The 25,719-nt window shown below is 41.7% G+C and overlaps 1 protein-coding gene across 1 annotated transcript; it reads left to right on the forward strand.

Moving 5' to 3' along the window:
• The first annotated feature begins 12 nt into the window (after positions 1-12).
• lrrc4ba (leucine rich repeat containing 4Ba) lies at positions 13-25,022 on the forward strand. Its single transcript, XM_034142400.1, has 3 exons — positions 13-197; positions 18,924-19,461; positions 22,240-25,022. Exons 2-3 carry the CDS (start codon positions 19,216-19,218, stop codon positions 24,169-24,171), a joined length of 2,178 nt encoding a protein of 725 aa, XP_033998291.1. The 5' UTR covers positions 13-197; positions 18,924-19,215; the 3' UTR covers positions 24,172-25,022.
• Positions 25,023-25,719: the final 697 nt, after the last annotated feature.

A 25,719-nucleotide genomic window follows, 5' to 3' on the forward strand; every position in this document is an offset into this window, starting at 1 on the left:
GATAGGTGAAACAGTGAGGGAGACAGAGGAGGGAGAAGAGGGAGAGGGAGGGAGAGCAGAGAAGAAGACAGCGTCGGCGGCGGCTCTGCAGTGGAATAGCTGTTATTTGAGGGAAGGTGAGAGCTCTCGGAGTACCCGGCCGGCGCGTGCTGAGCGAGATGTGTTTCAGGACTTGATTGCTGCATCCTAAAATAAAGGTGAGTCCCTCCTCACTCACTGTTGCTTTCGATGACATACAGACAGACAGTGAAGATGCAAATTCACGAGCTCTGATTTTGTTGTTTGTCTGGCTTGTGTTTGTGCGCGCGCATGCGGACAGTTTGTGCATTTTGCTCCACGCGCAACAAACTACTAAATGCGTTGTAATGGAAATACGCATTCATGACCTCATATGATGTGTGAACTATCCTCGTGTGTATTCTGGAACAGGCCTCTTCACTGACTGCATGGCTCATATCCACGAATTACATGTATGACGAGACAGACCCCCAAAAATTGGGGAAATAAATTGATTTGGATTATCCGATTTTGCCCATATGCACAGTTAAAACTTTTCTTTTATCGACTGTTTGTTATTCTTTTTGTTTATCTCATATTTGTTTGGCAATACAAGTTAATCTAACCTTGGCGATAAGAGGAGCATCAACTGTAGCACAAGCTGTTGACAGGGCTACTTGATCCGGTTAACGTGCCGCTTTCACTTAAATATACTCAATTAAACCGGTCTAATCGGACCCCATTGCAGTGTTAATTTGTGTGTTGGGGTTCATTTCCCCCCGCTGGCCCCTGCTGATGACCCCAGATTTGGAAGAAAATGCGCAGGCACCTTGCGGCTTATTCGCGGTGGGTTAAGCTCTGAGTCAGAGCCTGGGGCCCCTTTCGGCTGAGAACAAGGAGCAGATAGATTAGGACTGATGAATGAAGATCTACTGCCTCTATCTGCAACACAATGATACGGTTATGAGAGGATTTGAATGCTAATGTGCAGTGTTTCAGAGCAATCCGAGCGGCTGGGACTGGCGGGGGGAGATTGCTGGCAGTGTGTGTGCTGTGGACCAGCTGGATGATCTCCTGAGTTTATGAGAGAGAGAATAAGTTATTAATGGGGTGTTGGAAGGTGAAATGGGGCACTGGGGCAGGATTAGACAAGAAAAATGTAGGGGGTAATGTTGAGCTGCTGTGTGTATGGGGTCTAACAAGGAGGGATTGGGGGGGCAAAGCACTGAGAGACCCCTCCAACACTTCAAGTTTCGGTAGATTTGCATGAGAGGAAGGGAGAATATCAAGGATCATTTATATATAGGACATTTTGGAGGAGTGATGTAAGACATTTTTGTTTAACACATAGGCCTATAGCTGTCAGATGGCCTGTGTCATTATACATATTTCCTGATCCCCACAGGCCAATTAATCACTGCTATTTGGCTGCTTGCATTTTATGTTCTGTGATTTTTATTCACACACCGATATTACATTTAACGCTTACCTGTAAACTTCCCCACCATCGTAGCTCAATGACCATGACACATACCGTTTATGAGCCCTTGCGTCTGAGAATATTCTTTCCAATAGATCCAAAAAAGGGCTACAGAAGTACAACTTTAAGAGGATGGTAAGCTTTTATGTTTCCTGTAAAGATTTGTATGTTATCCTTTATATTCTTGGTTTTATGCTAAATAGTGAGGAAGTGAGGTGTCTCTACCAGCTGATCATATACTGAATGCAACAGCACCAGTCACTGCAAGGCCCTGGCTTCATGAGAGGCTTGTCACATGATATCACATTTAAAAGCAAGGTCCTCGAGCTCAGGGCAGCTCTTCCAAATATCAAGACATCTCACTGCTGCAAAAGCGAGGCAAAAATGTCAGTGAAATTTGTTCGTCTTGAACTTTGTGGCTGTCATCCTCCCACTCCCCAACCAAGGAGTTACCCAAGTTGAAATGTAAAGTCGGGCTGTTTCCTTAAAGAGAGACATTTCCTGAGAATCTGGTCATTCAAAGGAAATCCAGAGAATTGCGCACTTGTTTGTTGTGTTTTTTCTTTTCTTTCATGGGAATTTGGTTGCAAAGACATTTTGGCACAAGCTGTACTAAATGAGTAAACTCATGAGGAAAACATGCTCAACTCAGGTCAAATCTCCTTTGAAGTCTTGAAGGACCAAAGGCATGACACCTCTTGACCTTAAAAACATTTAAATAAAAATGGTTCAATGATTCAAATGGAAAGTCAACACAGATTAGTCAATGGGTGCTGGAATGTTTTATTCAGGTTATTCCCCCTTCAAGTCTGCCCCTGTAACAGGCTCCCTGTTTAGGCTGTTTCACTGATGGCTTCAAGCTCTTCTTTGTGGTCGGCCAGAGGAAAGTCCTTTACTTAAATCCAACTTTTTCCCTGTAAGAAAGTTAAAATCATCCAGCCTCCTTTTCCCAATTAAGCATGTCCCATCAATTACTTTGCAACCTGTCTGCAGAATAAATAAATGAAGGATATCTGATATTTTTCACGAATCTGAGGATAATAAGCAAGGAAAGCTTCTGATCACAGTTAACACATTTTAACTGTCAACCATTACTTTGAACACATAGTCACATGTATCCCACAAAACTGGGTGCTGACTCCTTACTGTGTTGCAAATTAAGCACCGGCTGAGCGATTCAAGTCATTTGAGGAATCAGGCCAGGCTGCTCTTTAATTTCCGAGGCACACCACTTATGCATGGCCGATGAGCTTGATGAAAACAAGCAAGCAGGTTAACAGGGACATGGTAAATTACACCTGCACACCTGGCCTAGAGGGAAGGTGTGACTTTGAGATAATGCTCAGCCCCCCACCGCTCCAGCGCAGTTGGAATCATGAAGCCATTGCAGATTATATCCAGAGGAGATGTGGAAAAGTAACAACAAATCCTCTCAAAACAAACACACGGGGTGGGAAAGGGCACGACAGGAGTCCAGCATACGATTACCCCCTAAAATATTTCTCAATGTCACTGATTTGTGAATCAAATGAAGCCAGGATGCTTGCGATCTGGTTAAAGTGCTTGCCTTTCCTTGTCCCCTTACTGTACTTTAAAGGACAAAAGACTGCATTAATTCTGAGGGACGTCTCTGCTGCTACATTAGAATGCAAAGAGAGTAACAGTTGCCCTAAATGTGGTGTCTGTAAGATGAGTGTGCATTTGTGCATGCTTGAGTTCATGCACAAACACTCATTTCTGTTAATGGAAGAGCCGGAGAGAAACGGAGATTATAGATGACACTAAAACTGCTCTAATCAGGGCAAGCTGGTCGCTGATCTCTTCACAGGGCAAGGGTGTCAATGATTGATGGCGGCAAGACTTGCTGATGTACACAGGTTGAAGGGTGAAGAGAGAGTCACTGATCAACAATGAGAGGCTCAAAATTGTGGGAAAACCCTCCAGCAGTCCCTTTTAATAATGCAGCATGACAAGCTCCCTTTTGAGACACTGGGATCCTATCCCTGTCCCTGCCGGTCGCCACGTGCTCACGCCATGCCTGACCCGCGGGGACACAGATCTGAGTTTCTGTTTTTGCGCATGATATGGCACAATTTGAATCTCAGTTACCGGGGGGGCTGGCGATGCATGAGCACTGACCCATCCACAGCAGAAATGCTAAGCTGCCTATGACGGCGCGGTGGATATAATTAGCAGTGATTGGTTTGATTGAGTCTCCCGCCCAGGCCTGGGTGTTGGCCCTTTGGGGATCATGATGACTGTCCGGGCATTAATTATTAAATAATAGTTTGAGGAATGGCAATGGTTAATGACACAAAATGAATGCAATAATCCATTGAATTGACATAATTAGAAATGGTGAGATTTCCCTTGAGGAATTTATTCTCATCATGACCTACAGTGGAGCGGGATGCCGGAAAGATTGACTGAGGCGAGTCCTTTCCACTCCCTCCTCATGAGCTCCTGAATGCGCCGTGGGAGAGCTGTCTGGCGGAGTTTGGCGAAAAATATCTGATCATGCGTTTGTGAAGAAGGTCGAAAGAAAGCTGCCTGCTCGCGAGTCATCAGTAACGAGAGAGACTGAAACAGTCGGGGTGCTTTATGCCGTTTGAAATGAGCTGACCAGAGAGAGCGGTCAGCCCTGCGTGTCTGATATTGAGTTTGGCAAAGAGTAGCGATATTATCTTCCCCTGGTTAGATTAAGTATTAGTAAATGTGATTGGGTAATGAAAGCGGTCAAGCCTCAGTGACCATGCTTTGCTGCCACTGTTGGCTTGGCTGCATCTAGGCACAGAGTCTTGAGGGAGTTTGTTTCGGGTCAGTGATAGCATATGAGCTCAATACAGCATTGCAGAGTCTGGCTCCTCTGTCTGCCTCACTGACTGACTGCGCTGGCTGGAGGCACAACAGTAGTAGCATACTGATGCTGATGATGATGACAGTATAAATATTGATGATGTACATAGCAAGAAACATATAGCAGTAAACATGAAATTACAACCTTAATGACCAAAGTGTGATGCTTAACAGTTTTTTTTTTTTATTTCCTTGTTGATTTTTCCACTTGTGATTCAAGCCTGACACAGACAGGTTTGGTTGCCACGGCGCTCTGAGAGATCACGATGAGACGCCTGGAGAGTCGTGTGGGCGCACTGTCGCACAAGATGATACGTAATCAAATGTCCTTTTTTTTTCTGGTTCGAGTTAGTCATATTTTTTAGGGGCAGCAGTGGTGATGTCATGGTAAGTCGGTGGTTTCAGAGGAGGGTGACGATACATGCAAGCAGTCCCCGGAGACACAGTGGAGGAAGTTAGTGAAGCTAGGCGCCATAGCTACATCACAGATTTAGCTGTATGGTTAGAACGATTACTCTCAGTGCCATCATGTGAACCTGCACATGCCTCCACTGTTTGTTTTCCCATTCCCTGGACTCTCCGCGGTATATGTAGAGTGTTGACTCAGTTGTACTAGTTTATTTATATATTTTGCCCCTCTTGCACTTTTCTCTTGTGGCAGCTTTGAATTGGGCGGTGCAGCGGTGAGGCGACCAGGCTCAAATTTCCCTGTGTAAACTATTGAAATAAAGGCTTTTAACTGGTTCAGTATGGTGTACTATTTGCCTGTACCCCAAGTGAGTCATGATCTGATCTATTCTTTTTTTAATTGAGAAAGTTAGAAATTATAAAAACTTATTTTGAGCCTTCAGAGACACTTTCCCTCTCAGCTGTGTGACTGTGGTGACCTATGTCTAATAATACATCAAACTGACCTGCGGTTAACAATTGTTCTGTCAGGAATCAGTCATTGAATCCCTCAGAGAAGTTGTCATTTGTAGGTTCGGTGAGGCACGCACAGATTAGATCCAGGAACTTTCCCGTTACATTAGTTTTGGGAGCTTCGGAGCAGGGCCAAGGATGCCACGAACCCCCGCCGACGTGACGGAGACACGCAAGATGGTGAGTGGTTACTATGGCAGGTTACTATGGCAACCTCAGGTCTCTGTGAGAGCTTCCATTTCGCACAGCGTGGGAGAGAGGGAGAGAGAGAGAGAAAAAGAGAGAGGGGAGGAGAGAAGAACCCGCAGAGAGGAGAAATCAGCAGAGGAGGTGAGATGTGGAAATAAACAAGGTATAGGAACGAAAAGGGGGAAAAGAGAGGAACAGATGCAGAGGAGAAAGAAAAGGAGAGGAGTGTCAAGAAGAAAAAAGTGATGGAGAGGTGTGAGTGATGGGGTGCGACTGAGGTGTGAGAGAAGCAGATCGAGGGGCAGGGGAGACGATCACGTGGCCCTTTAGACCAGATCTTCTGGAATATTTCAGCGCTGCTTTGTAATCACTCTGCTGCCGCACAGTGTGTTTCCACTCTGTATCTCTCCTTTGCTCTCCTTCTCTTTTTCTTTTCTCTCCCTCACCTCTCTGATTTAGTTGGTACGGCGCTCGGAATGCGAGAGACATTGTGTCAGTCTTGGTGACTGGTCTCCATGGAGACGTCCATCAGTCAGTCCATGTCAGTGTTCCGTGGTCAAAGCCTTATCGTGTTTGTCAGTGTGAGTGTTTATCTGTCTGTGTATTAGTCAGTGTGTCACTCATAGAGAAGGCTGGGGCGAGGCAGGAATGGATTGGGCCAAGAGAGTGTTGCTTATCACGCATGCATGCACACGCCATTTGTTTGTTTGTGAAAAGACAGCCATTTAAACATAAAAGCATCAAGTGCTGCGTACAGTCATGGAGCTGGATATGCACAGACAGTTGGAAACATCATTTAAGCGTATCCCCCTCTATTCCACATGTTTCACTACACTCTAGGGCTGTGCAATTAATCGTATTTTAATCTCGATTACGATTTTGGCTTGCAACGATTACGAAAACAATATAATCGAAATAAAACGATTATTATTTTTATTAAAAAAAAAATATATATGTTATTTATTTATTTTTTTTTATTGGTTTTTCAGTTGAATTATACTTAAAGTTCAGGGTAATCAACTGTTAAAAACATACTGTTCACATTTTTTTTTCAATATATGGATGTTTTCAAAGTAAATGGATAATCGTTTTTAATAATCGTGATATCAATTATTGACCAAAATAATCGAGATTATGATTTTTGCCATAATCACACAGCCCTACTACACTCTAAATGTTTATTCCCCCTTTTTCAATTCTGAAATCCTAATTAAAAGCTAAGCTCTGTTACAGTGTAAGATCAGTTACTGTTCGCTGCAGAGTACTGCTGATGTTGCTCTACTTTTGCTTCTGCATATCTTTAATGTTATCTGGTCCATTCAATGCAATATGCCGTCATGTACGGCAATATGACTGTCACATCAATATGTTACTACATCATTACAATGTCATTGATATTATCATTCTTCTTTGAAATGCCTCTCTTTTAAACACTTATGATTTACAGATGTGTAACTGTGTTATTTATACACAAGGGTTTCCATTACTTTTTTCAGTACGTTGAAACTACTAATTTCTCTAAAATGAGTAGTGTGAGGGAGGGCCATAGCTCCATTTGTGCTATCCTAAATTGATGACCTTGACCTTGAGTTGTAAACTTATGATTGCAATGTCTTTACTCATTCTGACCAAAAACAAAGTGTGTATGCACTTTGCCCAGGTAGAGCAGTTTGTTCCTGATGAAAGTTAGAGAGAATTGACTTGTTAACTTTAAAAATGCCACCTGTAACTCTGAAGAGTTGTTGAAGCAGAGTTTCTTTAAATTCTTCTCAAGATAGTCTGAAAACATTTGAACTGAAGTCTAAAATAGTGCTGAATATTTAAAATGAGCATTGCACAAATCATTTGTTTTAGTTAAATATTTGTATTTTAAGGCTCCTGTAGGAGTAGTTGCCATGGCTGTAATGACCCAAAGCCCCATGATCTTTGTGTGGCTGCAAAACATTCTCTGTTCAATAGTTTACATTGATTTCAGTATGATATATACACAGATTCCCCTCATGTACTGAAACTTTCTGAAAGTAATCCATTTAATTTTTAGTAAGTAAGTAAACCTGACATATATACATATAAAATATGCATCTACTGGTTCTAAGGGAAAACATTTTAAAACAAGGTATGTAGACTTAAACACCAACTTTTATAATGAGACACACACTGACTGCAGCTCAGTCTGACCCCATCACAGAAATGTCACCAGATGCACACACAAACAATCACATGGAGTCAGAGTTGACACGTTACAGTTTGACCTCCCCCACAGAAACACACACACACGCACACACACACACACGCACACACACGCACACACACACACACACACACACACACACACACACACACACACACACACACACACACACACACACACACACACACACACGCACACGCACACGCACACTCACATTCACACGCACACATATACACTCTCTCTGTCTTTCTCCCTAGCACGAAAAAAGGAAAGCGAGGGCAGCATGAAACGAAAAAATGCTGAACCAAGTCCTCCTCTCCAAAACAGCTGGGAGCAACAAACGCTCAGCTCAGAAACACTGGTAAAAGGTTTTAGAGCAACCCAAAAATTGTGCAGTTTACATTGCTTTGTAAATGGCTGAGAGACATTTTGATTAGCTGCTGGCTTCCCCCTCAGCTCACAGGAATTGAGTGTATCAACACACTTAACAACATTAAATACGGATTAATTGTTCACAAAATCGGCGTCACAACCAGGCAATGCCCACTGAACGGACAGTAATAAGTGGATTTCATTTGAAGTTGAGAGCAGGCGTAGTGAATGGGAAGATGTTAACATTAAAAATACTTTTATCCCAGCATAATGACAAGCAGTATGAAGCCCCCAGTTAGGGTTTTGAACATGTGGGGTAGGTAATGTAATGTCTGTTAATGAGAGTGCTTTAGCAGGGTGATGAACACAGTGACTTTTAATCTGCAGCTCTTGGCCCCCTCTAAAAGGGAGGAGGTCCCCGCTCCTGTAGGAGCAATTCTGAATAGATCATGGCTTGTCTCCGCATCCTGCATCCTAATGAGAGCAACGGTGCATCTTTGGACACTTTGAGTGGGAGGACGAGGTAGGAGACAGAAACAGTGCAGAGGGGGCTGCAGTATATCCTATTTGACAAGGATGAGTGGTGATTAAAATGTGGAACACTGAATGCTCCAGTTTAAGAAACCTCATCAGGCTGTTGTGCTGTTTTCTAAAAATAAGCGCGTATTGTAATAATGTTCCAATAATAAGACTGAACAGTTTGTTGAAGCCAAAAAAGCGTGGTAGTGTAAAGGCATCTAAGGCTGGATGTCCTGTTATGAGATGACATTAAGAGGCTTAATAAGTAAACAGGGTGGAAATGAGGAGGAGTTTCTGTCTAACTAATTGTTTATCACAATATCATAAGCTCAATTGACCTTCTGTTCTGAGGAGCACAACATAAGAGATTAGCTCAACTGGTAACAAGGCGTTATAAGACATCAACATTGCATTTAAAGTACTACATTATAGATTTATATTTACAGGGCCATTACTGAATCCAGTTTCAGGAAAAATAACTTGCAAAGTTATATATGGAAATCATACAGTAGTATTTGTATTCAGTAATATTCAGTAGCTTTGATTTATTTTGTCCAAAATCTGAAAAATATATTCCCCAAAATATAACGGTTCCTGTTCTTGAACAGTTAGGATCCTGATCCTGCAGTATATTATAAAAGAAAACACTTTGTTTTTGTATTTATTTCCCTAATTTTTAACTAACTGCAGCTGGGGTTAAATTGAAGTACAGTTTTATTATTTAGCAAAGTGAACAATTATTTAATTGTGAACTTAATCTGTTCCATATACTTCTTAAAGGACTCAGGCCTTATAATAAAACAGTAAAACATATATCAGCATGCAGAAAGGAAATGCCATGTTTGTCCGTGTGACATATTTGCAGATACTTATCTCTGCTTCAAAGTGATTCAGGTCCTTAAACTGCAGGTTTATTACCTTAACAATACTGAGGAACCTTGTTTGACCCTAAACCCCCCAACCCAACTCCCTTGTTTGTCTCATTGCAACATACCAGCCACTAAATGATATCGGCTATCAGACGCAATGGGTACATAAACGTATACTTGCTGGGAAATCACTGTGTACACTAGAAGAAAAAAATCAATATCAAGTACAATAGTGATGTTTTCACCTGCATTTGTTAGCATGCTGGTATTACACACCCCTGTCCTTAAATCCCTGTCGAGGGGGGAGTTATTGACTGGCATCATTGATTCACCTGTACTAACATCTAACGTCTGAATATTTCAATAACCTGGGGGGATCCTTCCCCTGGGAGCCAGACATGAATCAGGTATAACTGAGGCAACACAAAGGACGTTAATATGCTATTAGTCACACTGCTTAGAGTGTGTGTGTGTGTGTGTGTGTGTGTGTGTGTGTGTGTGCGTGTGTGTGTGTGTGTGTGGTGTGTGTGTGTGTGTGTGTGTGTGTGTGTGTGTGTGTTGTGTGTGTGTGTGGGTGTGTGTGGTGTGTGTGTGTGGTGTGTGTGTGTGTGTGTGTGTGTGTGTGTGTGTGTGTGTGTGTGTGTGTGTGTGTGTGTGTGTGTGTGTGTGTGCGTGCGTGTGTGTGTGTGTGTGGGCAAGTGACGTCAGAGATTCATTCACCAGCAAGGCCAGTGCCCATCAAGTGTTCTTTCAGTGCCATAGGGTGGGAGGGTAAACAGTGTGGAGGAGGCACAGGTAGAAGGAAGGAAGTGAGGGCCTTCCTCTCTCCCATCCTCCACAATACGACACAGTGGACTCCCCTCCAACGCCCATTTGAAAACTATTCACATGCACCTTCTATCATAAACCCCGTAGTCCCCCCCCAACCCCCCAAAAGATCATTAAAAAGAGAAAACCCTCTGCGTGACTCGGCTACCTCTGCAGAATAAAAATGCTTTCTTTTAGGTTTTCCATTAAATTAGGGCTTCTGTTTCTCGATGAAGAGTTTCCCTTTTCCTTTTTTAAAAGCCCCCATGTCTTTCATCCCAAAGTCAATTTTGTCTGGCGGTTAGTCAAATGCTTTAAATGTTTATAAGTGCCTGTGAAGAGTGTAAGCTTTAAGTGTGATAGACTACCATGGGACCAGGACAGGGCTGAGTGTGAAGGAAAAATGAGGCTATGAGCAGAATGGGATAAACATTAATGCTGGTTTGTGGCAGATTGGAGAAGGTCTGGATGGGATTATCATGGGCTGATTAAGGGGAAACTGTATCTATGGCTGGATGACTGTAAAATGATGCTGAAACAAATAAAATGCTATTATTTGAATTATTAAAACATGTTTGCTTAGGTGGCACAGCTTCATATTTAGTTTGGGTTAGTCTACTATATTATTCTGCATGAGCTGCTCTTTTGCTCAGGTTGGGCTAAACCAGATATTGCAGGCTAAGTGAGGAACCCCTGCCAAATAAAACATTTGAAGTTATTTTAACTAGCAGACACTGAGGGTATTAGCACTGATTTATCATATCCGAAATGTGTCTGTTCCATAAGAGCTGTGCGATAGGGGAGATCACACTTGTGATAGAGCAGCTCCTCTTCGACCCTGAAAGGCCTGGAGAAATGAACGTCTGGGAAAGTGAAAGACCTCACTGCAGCATCGTACTTGATTGTATTGTGGTCCATCATATTCCCTTCTAATAAGAAGCAGTGAGATGAGACTGATTTGGTTTGACGCCTTGTGTTCAAATGCAGTTCACTGCTGGGGCCGGCCTCTTTGGAAATCTGAATCACTTTAATAAATGATGATTGAGCTGATGTGGTATTTAGAGGACGTTTGTCTGCTGGTCAAATGACTTTTGAATTATGAGAAATCTGAAAACGTCCACGTCTCCTGGTAAACTGTTGGATATTGCATGCCAACACTTTAACATTTACCACATAGGGAAAGTCAACTTTTAGCACTACGAAAAGTGACTGAGTTTTGATTGTCTTTCAGTGGCATTTGACAGATGTTGAAACTGAAAGCGGCAATCATCAATATTTTATTGGCTTTATTAACATTGGATCACATGACGTAATGATGAACCCACCGTGAATTTTAATTCGACTCCGAGGTTCACCTTAGCTCTATGGAGTTTCAAAGTGACACTATGCGACTTTTCACAAAAGAAATGACAAATTGTAGAAATAAAAAGTTGAATTCAATGCTCCATTGGTGAATTAAATTCCCTCGAGGGAATAACGATACAGCCTCACTTGGTCTGGTATGACCAGTAACTTATCGTATATCATAGCTAAACCTAGTTTAATATTCCTGTATAAATAGTGTGAATATTGACTGCTTTTTTTTTGTCTTGTGTCAAATGTTCTTGTTATTTCATCATCATATTTATAATATTAAGCCTTAGTTTTTAGTTGACTGAAATTCTGACCTTTTTATTTTCATCTTTGTCAAAGAAAAGTGTTACTATTTTAGTATAGCTTAATTTAAAGAAAACTGTTCATATTTTATCCTTTTTATTCACCATCAAATGTAATTTAACATTTCAGTCAATCTAGTCTTGCCAACATATCACCTTATTTATTTCTCCCAAACCCTCTTGTTGTTGTTGTTGTTGTTCACTTAACCCTAACTTCCATACTCCGAGCCCCTTTAATGTGCATGTATTGGCTAAAGAGGGAGATATATTCTTCCAAGAGTTCATGCAGACACAACCAGAGCTTTAGTTGACTTGCACTTACTTGTGAGAGAAGGGGAACTTTTCGCACTATGCAATACCAGATGACTGAGATCCAGTATTTTCAGTGCTTATACACATGACTGGGATAATTAAAGACGTGTATTTTAACATTGCTGAATGCATTTGAAATCAATGACTATTTCAAGTTGTTATACCTTTTATCACTTACATAGTGTTTCAAACTGAACACATTGGATACAGTGGGATGACCAATAATATAACCCCCCAAATGTGTTGCAGTCCTACGAATAGAGTTCAAAAGAGTCTTCCCAAAGAGGGGGATGATCCTCTGTTCGAAACAAGGAATTCACTTTCCCCCCGAGACTTCGCCCCCTAGCGATGCCTCGAGGTGCCAAGCCTGTGTCAGTTTTTTTAGAGACACCCTCTCTTTGCTATTGGCATTCATACTAAAGTGTGAGAGGGTTGGAATGAACAGGAGGTGGATCTGTGTTCTTACCCTTGCCCTCTTCATGACACCCACTTCAATGCTGTTTAGACCAAAAGAGCCAATTTCCCTCAGAGTTCCTTTTTTTATAGTGGTAAAATCTCTGGAACAGCAGCTACAGTACTAAAACTCACTGCAACACAAGATAATAACACATATCTAACAGCTTTCTGTGGAGTTTGATCATTTAATTGAGCCAAGATTAAGAGCTTAAGCTTTTGTTGTTGATCAATATTGATATGGTCCATCATGGATCAGTGCGCTGATTTTCAAAAGTGATTTGATTTCATTGATTCAGTAAATTGACTGAATATCAGCTGCCAGAAATCACCATGTTTGGCACATTTTTACATTTACATTTCATTTAGCTGACGCTTTTATCCAAAGCGACTTACAATTAGCGATTACAGGGACATTCTCCCTGGAGTAACTGAGGGCTAAGCGCCTTACTAAAGGGCACACTAGTGGTAGTGTTCCTGGCGGGATTTGAACTCACAACCTTCCGATCTTCTGCCCACCTCACTATCCATTAGACCACCACATATAACAGAAGTATCAGCAGCTGTGATACAGTAAACTTTCTCTCTGCCGGGGGTATAGAATCTGTCTTTGGTTATTATTTTTAAATGACTTACATGTCTCAGAAATTGGGGTGTGAGAGAGCAGATATTCCCCTGTCTTAAAGCCTCACAGCCACAACCCTGATTTCTGAGATGTCACCGCGATCAGGAAAGGTCATGGCTCTATTCCCAACGCACACATCGACATGATGAGCATTTCTCTACGTTGGCTACATGAGCTGCCATCTTGCCGTGTGCTGTGTCATTATTGATGTGCCTCCATGCTGATGTGCAGACAGGACACCGGAGAGAAAGAGCGTAGTCTTGTCTGTTCGACTTGACGCTTGTTCGACTGTCAGCACATCTTTCTCTCTCGCCTTTCTCTCATTCTTTGTATGTGTTTGAGAAGTTTACATCCAACCATCTGCTGCGCAGTAACTCTGCTTCTTTTCCCCACTCTGACATTATGGTTCTGTGGTCGCAGATAGAGATGTACTGGAGGATAACATTATCCAAACTTAATTACCCTACCTTTAAAGGCTGACATAAATCTTTATGAAATAAAACTCCCAGGATACATCATAGCAGCTAGGATCAAAAACATAAAGATGGGGTCTTTTACCTTCTTCAACCCTGAAGAGCCTTTGGCAAGTTAAGCATACAGGGCAACCAAGCATCGCACAGACGCACGCAAGTTGATTTTAAATTCTAGTCAAGACCCTAAAGATATCAAATATGTCAGACTGAATTACGGTGAAGTACTGTATGTGTAAAAGTATTCATGGGGCGTCTAGAATTTTTTATTTGATGGAATCATACAGCTTTAAAAAATTGGTCTTGAATTTAATATCTTATAGAACAGAGAATATACTGTATATGTAATGCTGTCCAACAGTGTGGGAAAATGTTTTATTCAACTTCGAAGCTACTCGGGAACATTTTACAGGAACACTGGGAACATTCTTGGTCTACAATTAAAGGGGAGAAAACCATGAATATGTATAATTAAATATTAAAATATTATTTAAACTATTATAACATGATTATATATATATATATATATATGACTCTGTGGTAATGCAGTGGAGACCATTTGAAAACAATCTGAGCTCAAAAGAAATCAAGGCCGTGATAGTTAACTGTTTAAAAGTAAATGCATACTTATGAGGTCTATGATGGAATATAATACAACCATTTATTTTTTACCTCTTTATTGGAAACATAGGAAACATGGTTTAGTTAATAGTTTGTATAACAGCCATTTTTGTGACAAAATAAGCTACATTCAAAGTTAAACTCTGTTCTAACATGTATTAAGAAATACATTAGAAAAAACACTTTCATTAAGTTTTTCCACACACAAAAATAAAACAACGACTTATTTAATTTCACACAAATATGCAAATATGATCAGTTATATTAAAGTGTAACCCCAGCAGGAAGTTGTCACCTTCTTTACTTAAAAAGTTCATTCTCAGTGTATTTCCACATCAGTAGCTTACTTATTGATATTTAACTAAAATGTCTCTCCACACTATAATGTCAATATGTCAAATTCCTAAACTGAGATTTAAGCTGAGCAAGATTAATATGAAAACAGGCTTTTTGAATCTAACTCTGCTCATACATCATTGTGCACAGTGGAGCTCAAACACTCAAGAGAAATAAAGTCATTTCAACCCAAGCCCCCAATGTTTCCCTAACATTACCTTAACCTTACCAAATGGTTCTTGTGCATAAACCTAACCGAGTACTTACTGTAGCGTTATTTATTTTTAAAGAATAATTTCCATCTATATCCTTTGTCCTGCCAATAGTAAAGTCTGTGTTTGTGTAATTATATATTTTTGGAGAACTTGTTGCTTAGTTCAAGGCGTTTAAGGAGCCGACTCTTACAAACACATTTGTTTAGCTCTTTAATTATATTTATTCTTTTAAATTACTGAAATTGATTTTTTTACTAGCCACAATCTCAGTGTACTTACCTTTTATTTTGGCCCTTAATCATCACTGAGGAGAGATGACCTTGACCTTTGCACTGGTGATTTGTGGGTACTTGTCATTTGTGGCGACACACAGGACAAATTAAAGTGCGGGTCACGGCATCATCATCGTCAGCGCTAAAAACAGTAAAAGCCTGCTGTAATCAAGCCTCAAGGTTTTTGGGATAGTTGATGTCATTCACACTCATGTTTGGTCCGTATACGAGTGTGTATAGGGTGCTAATGACGGGGGAGGAAGCGGTGGAGAGGGGTGGATGTGGAATTGGTATACAGCTGGACAGAGTGGGACACTGTGGTGAATAGGTAACCATGGTAACTCAGTTGGCTAAGATTTGAATGCAGAGAGAGAGAGAGCAAAAGGGGGAAAGGAAGCTTGTGTGTGTGTGTGTGTGTGTGTGTGTGTGTGTGTGTGTGTGTGTGTGTGTGTGTGTGTGTGTGTGTGTGTGTGTGTGTGTGTGTGTGTGTGTGTGTGTGTGTGTGTGTGTGTGTGTGTGTGTGTGTGTGTGTGTGTGTGTGTGTGTGTGTGTGTGTGTGTGTGTGTGTGTGTGTGTAGTTGAAAAGAGAACGAAGGGGGGGGGGGGGCTAAAGGTTAATATGCATCATGGACATAAACTTTCATCAAACTGCGAGGTCATTGCTGCATTTACCCCCTCGATTCAACCCTACAGTGTGTTGTGTAGGGGAGGGGGAGGGGGGGTCAATGGAGGTCCAGGAAACAAGTGTTAGTAAGGAGGAAAAAGGTGTAAGGCAGCTGGGAGGGGAGGAGAGTCGGGGGTGCACAAAGTGTTTGGAGAGATGAGTGTTCCTCCATTCATAGAAGGAGATATATCAAGGGAAACAGAGAGAGGAAGTTGAGAAGGAGGAGAAGGAGGAACAGTTACAGGTGAGACTTGTGTACATGTGGAAAGTGACAGCAGTGAGGCCGAACACAATCAACCCGCCTCTAACCAGCTGTCACATCCAACTAGTCTCCGTCTCCTCTGTGGACCCTCGCTCGTCACCTCCCCTCAGCATCTGAGCACCATCCTACCCTCAGCCTCTGCTTCCACCTGCTCACTTTTTCTTTTTTCTTCTTTCACCTTTCCACTCTGCTCAGATGCTGTCTACCTCAAATAGCTCTAGCACTTAGTTCTCGCTGGTAGATACAAAAAGAAAAGAAAGGTGGGTAGAAATTAAAAAACATTAAAAGGTGAGAGTCGATCCAAAAATAACACTTGACTGACTCTTAATCCGTCGGTGCCGCCATCTGTGTCGGGATCCAGATGAGGAGCATGTTGCAAGCTGCTGGTCCTGATGACAGTTGCATTGTTGACTGTGTGGGGGGGGGCAGTTGGTCCGTTGCCTGCTGCATGGGGCAGTGTTCTGTCCCACTATGCTGTCCTGTTCGGTCTGATCCAAGATGCTGCTGCCGATATGATTCATCACAGTGTCCTTGTGTGTGTTTTAATGTCATTGAACTACTGCGTACGCATTATTGATCAATCTTGCCCCCACCCACCCCGCCCCAGCTCTCCCCCCCTCCCTCTCTGTCTATATCTCCACCTGTTTCATATTCCTCCTGCTGTATTGTCTCTTACCTCCATCTCTCTGTCGCTTTCTGTTTTATATGTGTTGTCATTCCCCTCCCTCCATCTCTGTCTGTTTTATATTCATCTCTCTATTGAGCCTTCCTCCCCTCTTCCTCTCTTACTCTCTCACTGAGCAAGAGATTATTAATATTAATGTGTCTCTTCTTCTCCCCTCCGTATTTTACCTTTTTTTATCTTTCTTTTACTACTGATCTCTTTTCTGCTCTTCCCACTATTTATACCTCTCTCTGGCTCTTGATCCCTCATCATCCCTTTCACTCAACCTACCCTCCATCTGTCTCAATATCTCTCTCTCTCTCTCTCTCTCTCTCTCTCTCTCTCTCTCTCTCTCTCTCTCTCTCTCTCTTTCTCCGGTCCGCTCTCTGCAGCTGTTCAGTATTCATCTATTACTGTAGTGTTGATAATTCCCTTCTCTGCCTGCAGCCATACAGTCATCTATCAGATTAATAATCCTTCTCCTCTTCTCATTCTCTGTCTCTCTCTTTACCCCTTCCCCGCTTTCTTACTGTGCCAAGTGAGGATGCAAAGCGTGTCAAATGAGTTTGCGTGTCAAAGTCCTATCATTACAACCATCATCATTAATAACCGTATCTAGATTGCTGGATGCCCTTATTAAGGTTACTCAGGTCTAAATAACCTGCAGAGGGAGAGAGCGGCTGGTGGAGCCTGACTTGAGTCGGCCATCTATAAGTGTTAATGCAGACTGCACCATTCGCTACCATTCTCCAGCCCCCAGAGCATGCAAGGCTGTGCTCGCGCAGGAATGAAATTAGCATTTTAGTCCAACCACCGCGTCTATGCTACTGCAAAAAAAAAAAAAGTGGAACTGCTTACCGATTCAGCCTCTTGTTGTCTTCAATGTTTGGGACTTGCTTTTATGAGTTTGATTCAACCAAAAGTTGAAAGCATGTTCAAACATCAATATCGTGGCTGTATAAATAGTCATATCTGGTATAATTAGCGTTAAAAGATCAAGCCATTTCTGAGATGAGTGCAAGCCTCTATCTCACACTGGGAGTGTTATAAATGCTTGTCAAAATCAAGACCACACGTCCCATAAACCCTGTTGCTTCTTGTCACTGACTAGCTTGTTTTCACTGAACAGAAGGTTCTTTTTTTCTTCTGTTCTTCCATTATTGGCCATTGCAAGAAACCAATTGTTTGCACTGAAAGAATGCAAGTCTCTCAGTAATATCTATGTTGTTTCAGACTTTGTAAGCAGGGAATTCTCGTTTTAAACCCAGAAATATTTGATCCATGGGTTTCCTCACATATTTGATCTTTTCAAACCTAATTAGTGCTGAAGTGATAAGACAATTATTTAAGAGAACATTTATCTAAGACTATTTTGATAATAAATGAATCATTAAAGTCATTTATGTGGAAGTATTTAACATGTGTTAGTCAGAAATTCACAAATGTATTGTTTATTTATTTCATATCATATCATTAAACTAAGTAACTGTCATTAGACCCATTACTGAATTCAGGTAACAATTATCAGCTCCTTCTTATAATACTTTTATATAATTGTCCTTACGCATCTGTCTGAATAAAGGACTGCAATGACCATTTTGTTGTCTGTATAATTAATCAGTTAATTAGAAGTTTTCTAAATAAATAATTCCAATATTTTTACTCCTAACCCTAAACCTAACCTCAAAAAAATCAAATCTGCCCTGGAAACCAGAGTGGAACCTGAATGCAGCCATTCATTGCTTGACTGTGTGTGATAGTACTCAATTGATCATAACAATTACACCAATGTTTCAAAATGAATGTCTCTCATTTATTAATGTTTGCATGCTAAGAAAAAAACACGATGTCATAATTTCCCTATTTCCCTATTTCCATTCATTACAGGAATCGGCTCACCTGCCCTGGGTGAGGGTTTTATTTCTGACAAAACGTCTGCTCAGGGATTATGTGGGATTTGATATGAGCAGTGACACAGAAGTCCTAATGATTTGACATCCCTCCCATGATAAACCACTGTAGATGTCTACCTATTATTTGTTCTATTCATTTGTTAGAACAAATGATAGCCATGCGCATTTGTTTGTGGAAACGTAGCACAGTCTGTGTTCTGCCTCTAATATCTGCTCTCTCCCCCTCCCCCCCTCTCCCCCTCTCTTTTGTTCTTCCACAGTAACTCCTGGGTTCTTCTCACTTCACAAAAATCCTCACTCAAATCTCCAGACAACGCAGGAAAAAAGGGAGAAACTTCTGTGTATCTGCATGTTTCTATGTTCAAAAAACACAAGGAAAAAACACAGGGATTGGCAGAGGACACATAACATCTCAGAGGATGATGAATTAGAAAGAACCACTTGCCACTGGAGGACCAAAGGGTAAATAAAACATTTTCTCGCAGATCCACAAGCGTGGAGTCACCTCACCTGTACCTTCGGATTAAAGAGCAGGGTCATGTCCCAGTTGCCATGCGCATCGCCACGCTGACCTGCCTTCCCGGCCATTCCCCCCTCCTCTTTCTATTGGCCCAGCTGCTACTGCGGCTCCTCCACGCTGGGCCGGAGCTGGTGCGAGCCGCCTCCGCCTGCCCCTCCCTCTGCACCTGCTCCAACCAGGCCAGCCGAGTCATCTGCACCAGGCAGAACCTGGATGAGGTACCCGAAAGCATATCAGTCAACACACGATACCTCAACCTGCAGGAAAACTCCATACAGGTACAAAGTGGCTCATTGTCATTGTTGATTTGTGTTGTGCACAGTACACATGATACTTGGCATGACAATACATAAGGAAAGAGTTGTATGTAATTACACAAGGGCACATAATATACAGAGGTTTCTATCACAACAAACCCAGCTTTTAATTCAGAGAAAGTACATATATTTGTAGTATCATCACTGTAAATCTAAATTGTGGTTTTTTTGTATTTACCCATCCCTCCACCAATGTATAATTACGAATTACATCACAGCAGAAATGACACAAACTAAAACATGCAAATGTCGACAGATCATTTTATATATTTTCCTCTGTTATCATTATTGCTATTCATAAAGTTAGAGATCCTAGATAGTGGATTCAAACAGCACACATGCATAAATAAGTTCACACGGAGACATATGATAAATGTGTCTTTAACCCTTGTGTATGCATTTAGTTGTTGCCATATATACAGAGGTAATGTGTGCTCTTGCAGCCAGTTGTGGACATTAGGATTAACTTGTTAGTTTTCTCTTCAAAACTTTAATTCTGGTAGATAATGGTAGAAAAAAAAACTCAAGCCCCAGCTGAACTGAGGGAATATTTTATGAATTGAAAGCAAGGCTTTTTTTCATGACACCATTTCCCCTTTTGTATGCATTACCAATTTATCTAGTGTCCCTAGACAACGCTGGAGAGAGCATTTACCCACAGACCACAAATGCAATGAAAATCTCTACATTTATGAACAGAGTTGGTCGATTTTACTCTTTGCAGCAGCATTTGAAGTAATTGGATCGCTCCTTATATTGCAATGTCTTGTTCTTTTAAATAAATGCCCACCATTTTTTTTCTTCTGTAATGACAAGTGACAAGTATGGTAAACGTTGTTAAAATTGTCCAGTGCATCTTTCATCACAATCGTTGGACAGAGCAGTCTTAGTTATGTCCCTTTATTCCTCGTAAAAAACACCTTATTAAACATTATGTGATGTTAACAGAGCATAAAAGGGACATTATGCCACATGATTTGGTTTGTGAGTTTTTGAGGGATACTGTTCACATGAAAGACACATTTAAGAAATTGTGAGGATATTCGTTGGGTTTCGTTTTGAGCCTACAATTTCCGATTTGGTTTGTTGTATCCTGCAGCAGCTCTTGAAATGATTAAAAATCTAAAAATGTTTTAACACCTAAAGGCATCCTAGATTCTCTGGCTTATTTTTTCCTTCACTGAGTACCCTGAGAGTAAAGCCTTGACAGCTCCCACCCCCTCTTAACATCTCCACCCCTCCCTCTCTCTCTCCCCTCTTCGCTCCTGCTCTACATACAGAAGAGGCAGTGGCCTGTATCCGTGTGTCTTACGGAGGGCTTTCGCCAAACAATTCTCAAACATAGACTGTATGATCTTAAACAGTTTGAGATTTAAGGGGTTTTATAGTCTTGCTTTCTTGCATGGTGTCTTTGCCAACTGAGCTCCAGTTTGGTCGCATTATTGCTAGTGTGTGCTGTCCAGGGCCTGTAGCACCATTTTTCTTTTCATAATCATGTCTCCCTGCAGAATAACATATTTATTGGTCAACACTGACAATCAGCTAATTATCAAGGGATTATTTGTGGCTGTAGAAAGTCCCCTGAGTCACAGTGTGAAAAGCATTTGGAGCCTGGAGCATGCAGGCAATGAATTAAGGTCAATAAAAGGACAGGGTTTACAGTAGTTTAACACAGTTCTTAAAGTTGAAGTCTAGTGTTTAACATGCGCTTTTGTTTTTTTAATAAAAGCATTAAACTACAAATAAAGTGAGAGAATTGTTCACCATCTGTATGCCCCAAAAGATTAGCAGTGCCACAATCTTGAGGTCTCAGAAGTTATTATCATGTTGAAACTCACCCAGAGCTAAGGGACAAGACAAGGGACACGGTTAGGGATTTGGGTTTTACCGTACAGACTTCTTTCAGTAAGTAACGTCTTTTTAAGTTTATACAATATCACAATGTTCTTTACAAGAATAAAAAGATACAAAATAAAGACCATACAAACAGTAAAATAAATAAAAAATAAAACACAATCAACCTTAAGTATATACATCACGCTCTTATGATGGAAGAAAGTACAACTCTCAGTCCAGCATCTGATACATATTATTGTGTCCATAACATGAGATCTCCAATATGGAGTCCAGGGTGACCCTTAGTGTCAAAACCCAGGCCGTAAGATGCATATGTTCAACTGGCTGGTGTCGCTGTCAGCAGGCAGTGGCAGTCTGAAACGACCACCTTCCCCTGCAGACAGCAGCAATAATCAGTGGGGTGGAAAGGTCAACTGTAACCGATATGAGCAGAGACATTAATAATTTATATTTGCACAGTTAATTTATTTAACATAGATTTTGTCTATTTTGCCTGTAAATCTTTAATTGACAATGTTTTTTTCTTCTTCACATGGTTTTCTGGTGTTTTCAATGTCTTTACCTAGTTTACTAAATAATCTATCACTATAAGAGCTTCATTTCTGTCAATGTTTATATGCTAATATAAGGCTATTCAAAAATAAAATAAAAACATGTTTTTCTTTTAGGCAAGCTTACATATAGTTGATTCCACAGAGTGAAAGTTAAGTTATGCTGAGTGTGTCACAAAAACAATTGATAGTGCACTTTTTTACTTCCAAAACCTTCCTATGTCAAATGTCACCACATAGTTGTCTTAGTAACAAACACTTAGTTGTATGTTTGTGATCTACATAAATCATTCTACTTGTATAGTAACTTAAGGATTTTCTGTCCCTTCAGGTTATCAAGTCAGACACTTTCAAGCACTTGAGGCACCTTGAGATTCTCCAGCTCTCAAAGAATCAGATCCGTCAGATTGAAGTCGGAGCATTCAATGGCCTCCCCAACCTCAACACACTGGAGCTCTTCGACAACCGCCTCACATTGGTGCCATCACACGCCTTTGAGTACCTCAGCAAGTTGCGGGAGCTGTGGCTGCGCAACAACCCCATTGAGACTCTACCAGGCTATGCCTTCCACCGAGTGCCCTCACTTAGGCGCCTGGACCTCGGTGAGCTCAAGAAGTTGGATTTCATCTCTGATGCAGCCTTTGTTGGCCTCATCAATCTACGCTACCTTAACCTGGGCATGTGCGGGCTGAAGGACATTCCCAAACTGACAGCCCTTGTGCGTTTGGAGGAGCTGGAGCTGTCAGGAAACCGACTGGAGATCATCCGACCCGGTTCCTTCCAGGGCCTTGTGTCTCTCCGCAAGCTGTGGCTTATGCACTCACAGGTGTCAGTCATTGAGCGCAACGCCTTCGATGACCTAAAAAGTCTGGAAGAGCTTAACCTGTCCCATAACTCCCTGCACTCCTTGCCTCATGACCTCTTCACACCCCTTCACCAGCTGGAGAGGGTACACCTTAACCATAACCCCTGGATCTGCAACTGTGACGTCCTTTGGCTAAGTTGGTGGTTGAAAGAGACGGTGCCGAGCAACACCACCTGCTGTGCCCGCTGCCACGCTCCCCCATTCCTAAAGGGCAAGTACATTGGAGAGCTTGACCAGAGCCACTTCACCTGCTATGCACCGGTCATTGTGGAGCCACCTACAGACCTCAATGTTACCGAGGGTATGGCCGCTGAGCTCAAGTGTCGCACAAGCACCTCCACAACATCTGTCAACTGGATCACCCCTAATGGCACTCTAATGACCCATGGCTCTTACAAGGTGCGGATATCTGTCCTGCATGATGGCACACTTAACTTCACAAATGTGACCCTGCGTGACACGGGCCAGTACACCTGCATGGTAACCAATGCTGCTGGCAATACCACGGCAACTGCTGTCCTTAATGTCACTGCTGCTGATGCCAGTGTCAACTACACCTACTTTACAACAGTCACAGTGGAAACAGTGGAGACCCCAGTAGATGGAGATTATCCTACAGAAATCAATCATACAATAATCCATGTCCCCACGCCCCCGAGCTACCTGTGGACTGATGTTTCTACCACAGCCTCCTCCCTATCCGCAGGCTGGTCTTCCTCCTCTCCTCGTTCCACCCGACCCACGTTCACTGTGCCCATCACTGAGCCAGGCTTCTCAGGCCTGGATGATGTGATGAAGACCACAAAGATCATCATTGGCTGCTTTGTAGCCATCACATTCATGGCAGCGGTGATGTTGGTGGTGTTCTACAAGCTGAGGAAGCAGCACCAGCTGCATAAACACCATGGCCCTGCTCGTGCCATCGAGATCATCAATGTGGAGGATGAGCTTGGGGCCGGAGCCAGTGGTAGGGGCAGCGGTATCTCAGGAGGCTCCACAGTGACGCAGAGTGGAAGCAGTGGAATAGGAGGGGGACAGAGCCTCAGGCTGCACCATCCAGAGATGGTCAACTTGCCCAACCTGGCACGATCGGAGCACCTCAACCACTACTACAAAACTCATCACTTCAACAACAACATGATGAGCCTTGGCATGGGCACGGGCATGGGACTCAACAACAACAACAACCCCTCGCCTTGCTCCCAGTCTCAGAACACCTCCATGTCTTGTTCCCAGGTTCCAACCAGTGGAGGAGCACCCATGGGTGGCACCCTGACATCCCCTGTGTCCCAGTTGGGTCTCCACAGTTCTCTGAAAGGAATTATGGGAAAATGCCAGAATGAGCCACTGCTTTTTAAGAGCAGCTCAAAGGAAAATGTGCAAGAGACTCAAATTTGATTAAAGTGAGAGTGAAAGTAAGAGGTCAGGAGATGCTGGTAGAGACAGTGAGACAGAAAGAGTCTGTGAGACCAAGTATATGAGACTAATTGTAGCCTATACTGTCCTCATGGACAGATTCCAGAGAAGATTATATTACACATAGTCACTGCTTTGTCTTGTCAATCTGTTGACAGAGAGAAGCAAACAGGAGGACTGAAGGAGACAGAGTACGATGGCAGATCAGCACTAGTCCCTGCAAAAGCATCCACACATATTTTTCAAATAAATTAGACAAAAAAACGATATAATGTTAACCACAAACATCAGAATCATTCTGTGTTCTGTGCAGCCTGCTATAGTCTTTGCCAAAGTCCAAGATCAAGCAAATGTTTCGTTTGCATCCACAACCACAGTGGAAAGCTTTGAATAATACACAGGCAATGAGCCTCTCTAGGTTTTTGACCGATTGCTTCATATATTTCCAGGCACATACAGTGTATATATTTGGAAGGAGACACAATATTGGCCATTGAACATGTTGTCAGATTAGTGCTTGGCAGAGCCACTGAATAACAAACAATGGTTTGGGTGCGCGGTACAGTCCCAGCATTTAGTGCTTCCCAGGAAGCAATTCTGTGCAAAACGCATGTATCAGACTCGTTTTTTAAAGGGAGACAGATCAAAAACTATTGTTTTTTCGGGATGGTTTCACTCTCACTTTCTCACTCTTTTCCCTTTTACACCTTACTGGCTAATGTCTTCTTTGAAAGATAAGCAAAACAGAGTGGGTTATAATGGGACAATGTCGAATCTCATGGCAAAAAGGACTTTGAGAGATAAAAAAGGACTGAAAGTACATATTATATATACCGTAAATATATTTTCATTCAAAGAAATAAATTATAAAGAATCTTTATTAATCTTCTGACTGAAAACTACAATGTCTGAAGAATATATTAAAAAAATAAGTACACACAGCTGTTGTAGTAGCGCTTCGTAACAACTTTTCCAAAATTGGAACAAGATGGCCGCTCCTACTGTGCTGCATAAGGACACGTATAGGAGAGTGGCATCTGCTCAGAGGGAGCTAAAACAAAATCCTGGCAAAGTGAATTTATTTTGGTTTCGACTTTTTTGTAGCCACACAAAGTATTCCTCTCTTGTTGCATTTACATAAACAGGGTCATTGGAGAAGAGAGGTATTTACGTCTTCTGTTTAAGATATAAAAACTACAGCTCTTCATAATTTCGTATACAATGTAGCTAGAGCAATAATAATAATGATCAGTATGGTAATAATGATAACAAGCTTTAGCTTTATTTGTCATATCATTGATTATTTAATGATGAACACATTTCATTATCAACAATATTTGACTGTATCTGCTAAAGTTTTGCACATGCTAATTTAGGATCCTCTCCAAAAATGTACTCAAGATTGGCTAAAAATTCGGTTTTAACAAATAATGTATCGTAGTTATGATATGACACATTATTGTTATTATGTTATCATTATTATCATTCATATGGATATTATTATTACTACTTGTGCCTACAAATAGCTGA

The sequence above is a fragment of the Trematomus bernacchii genome, unplaced genomic scaffold (genome assembly GCF_902827165.1).
Source record: "Trematomus bernacchii unplaced genomic scaffold, fTreBer1.1, whole genome shotgun sequence".
NCBI classification, from domain to species: Eukaryota; Metazoa; Chordata; class Actinopteri; order Perciformes; family Nototheniidae; genus Trematomus; species Trematomus bernacchii.

Excerpts from the sequence above, each read along its gene's own strand:
- lrrc4ba (XM_034142400.1), top strand. The coding sequence starts at position 19,216 with ATGCGCATCGCCACGCTGACCTGCCTTCCCGGCCATTCCCCCCTCCTC. Across the intron at positions 19,462-22,239 it reads TGCAGGAAAACTCCATACAG|GTTATCAAGTCAGACACTTT; the intron begins GTACAAAGTGGC and ends CTGTCCCTTCAG.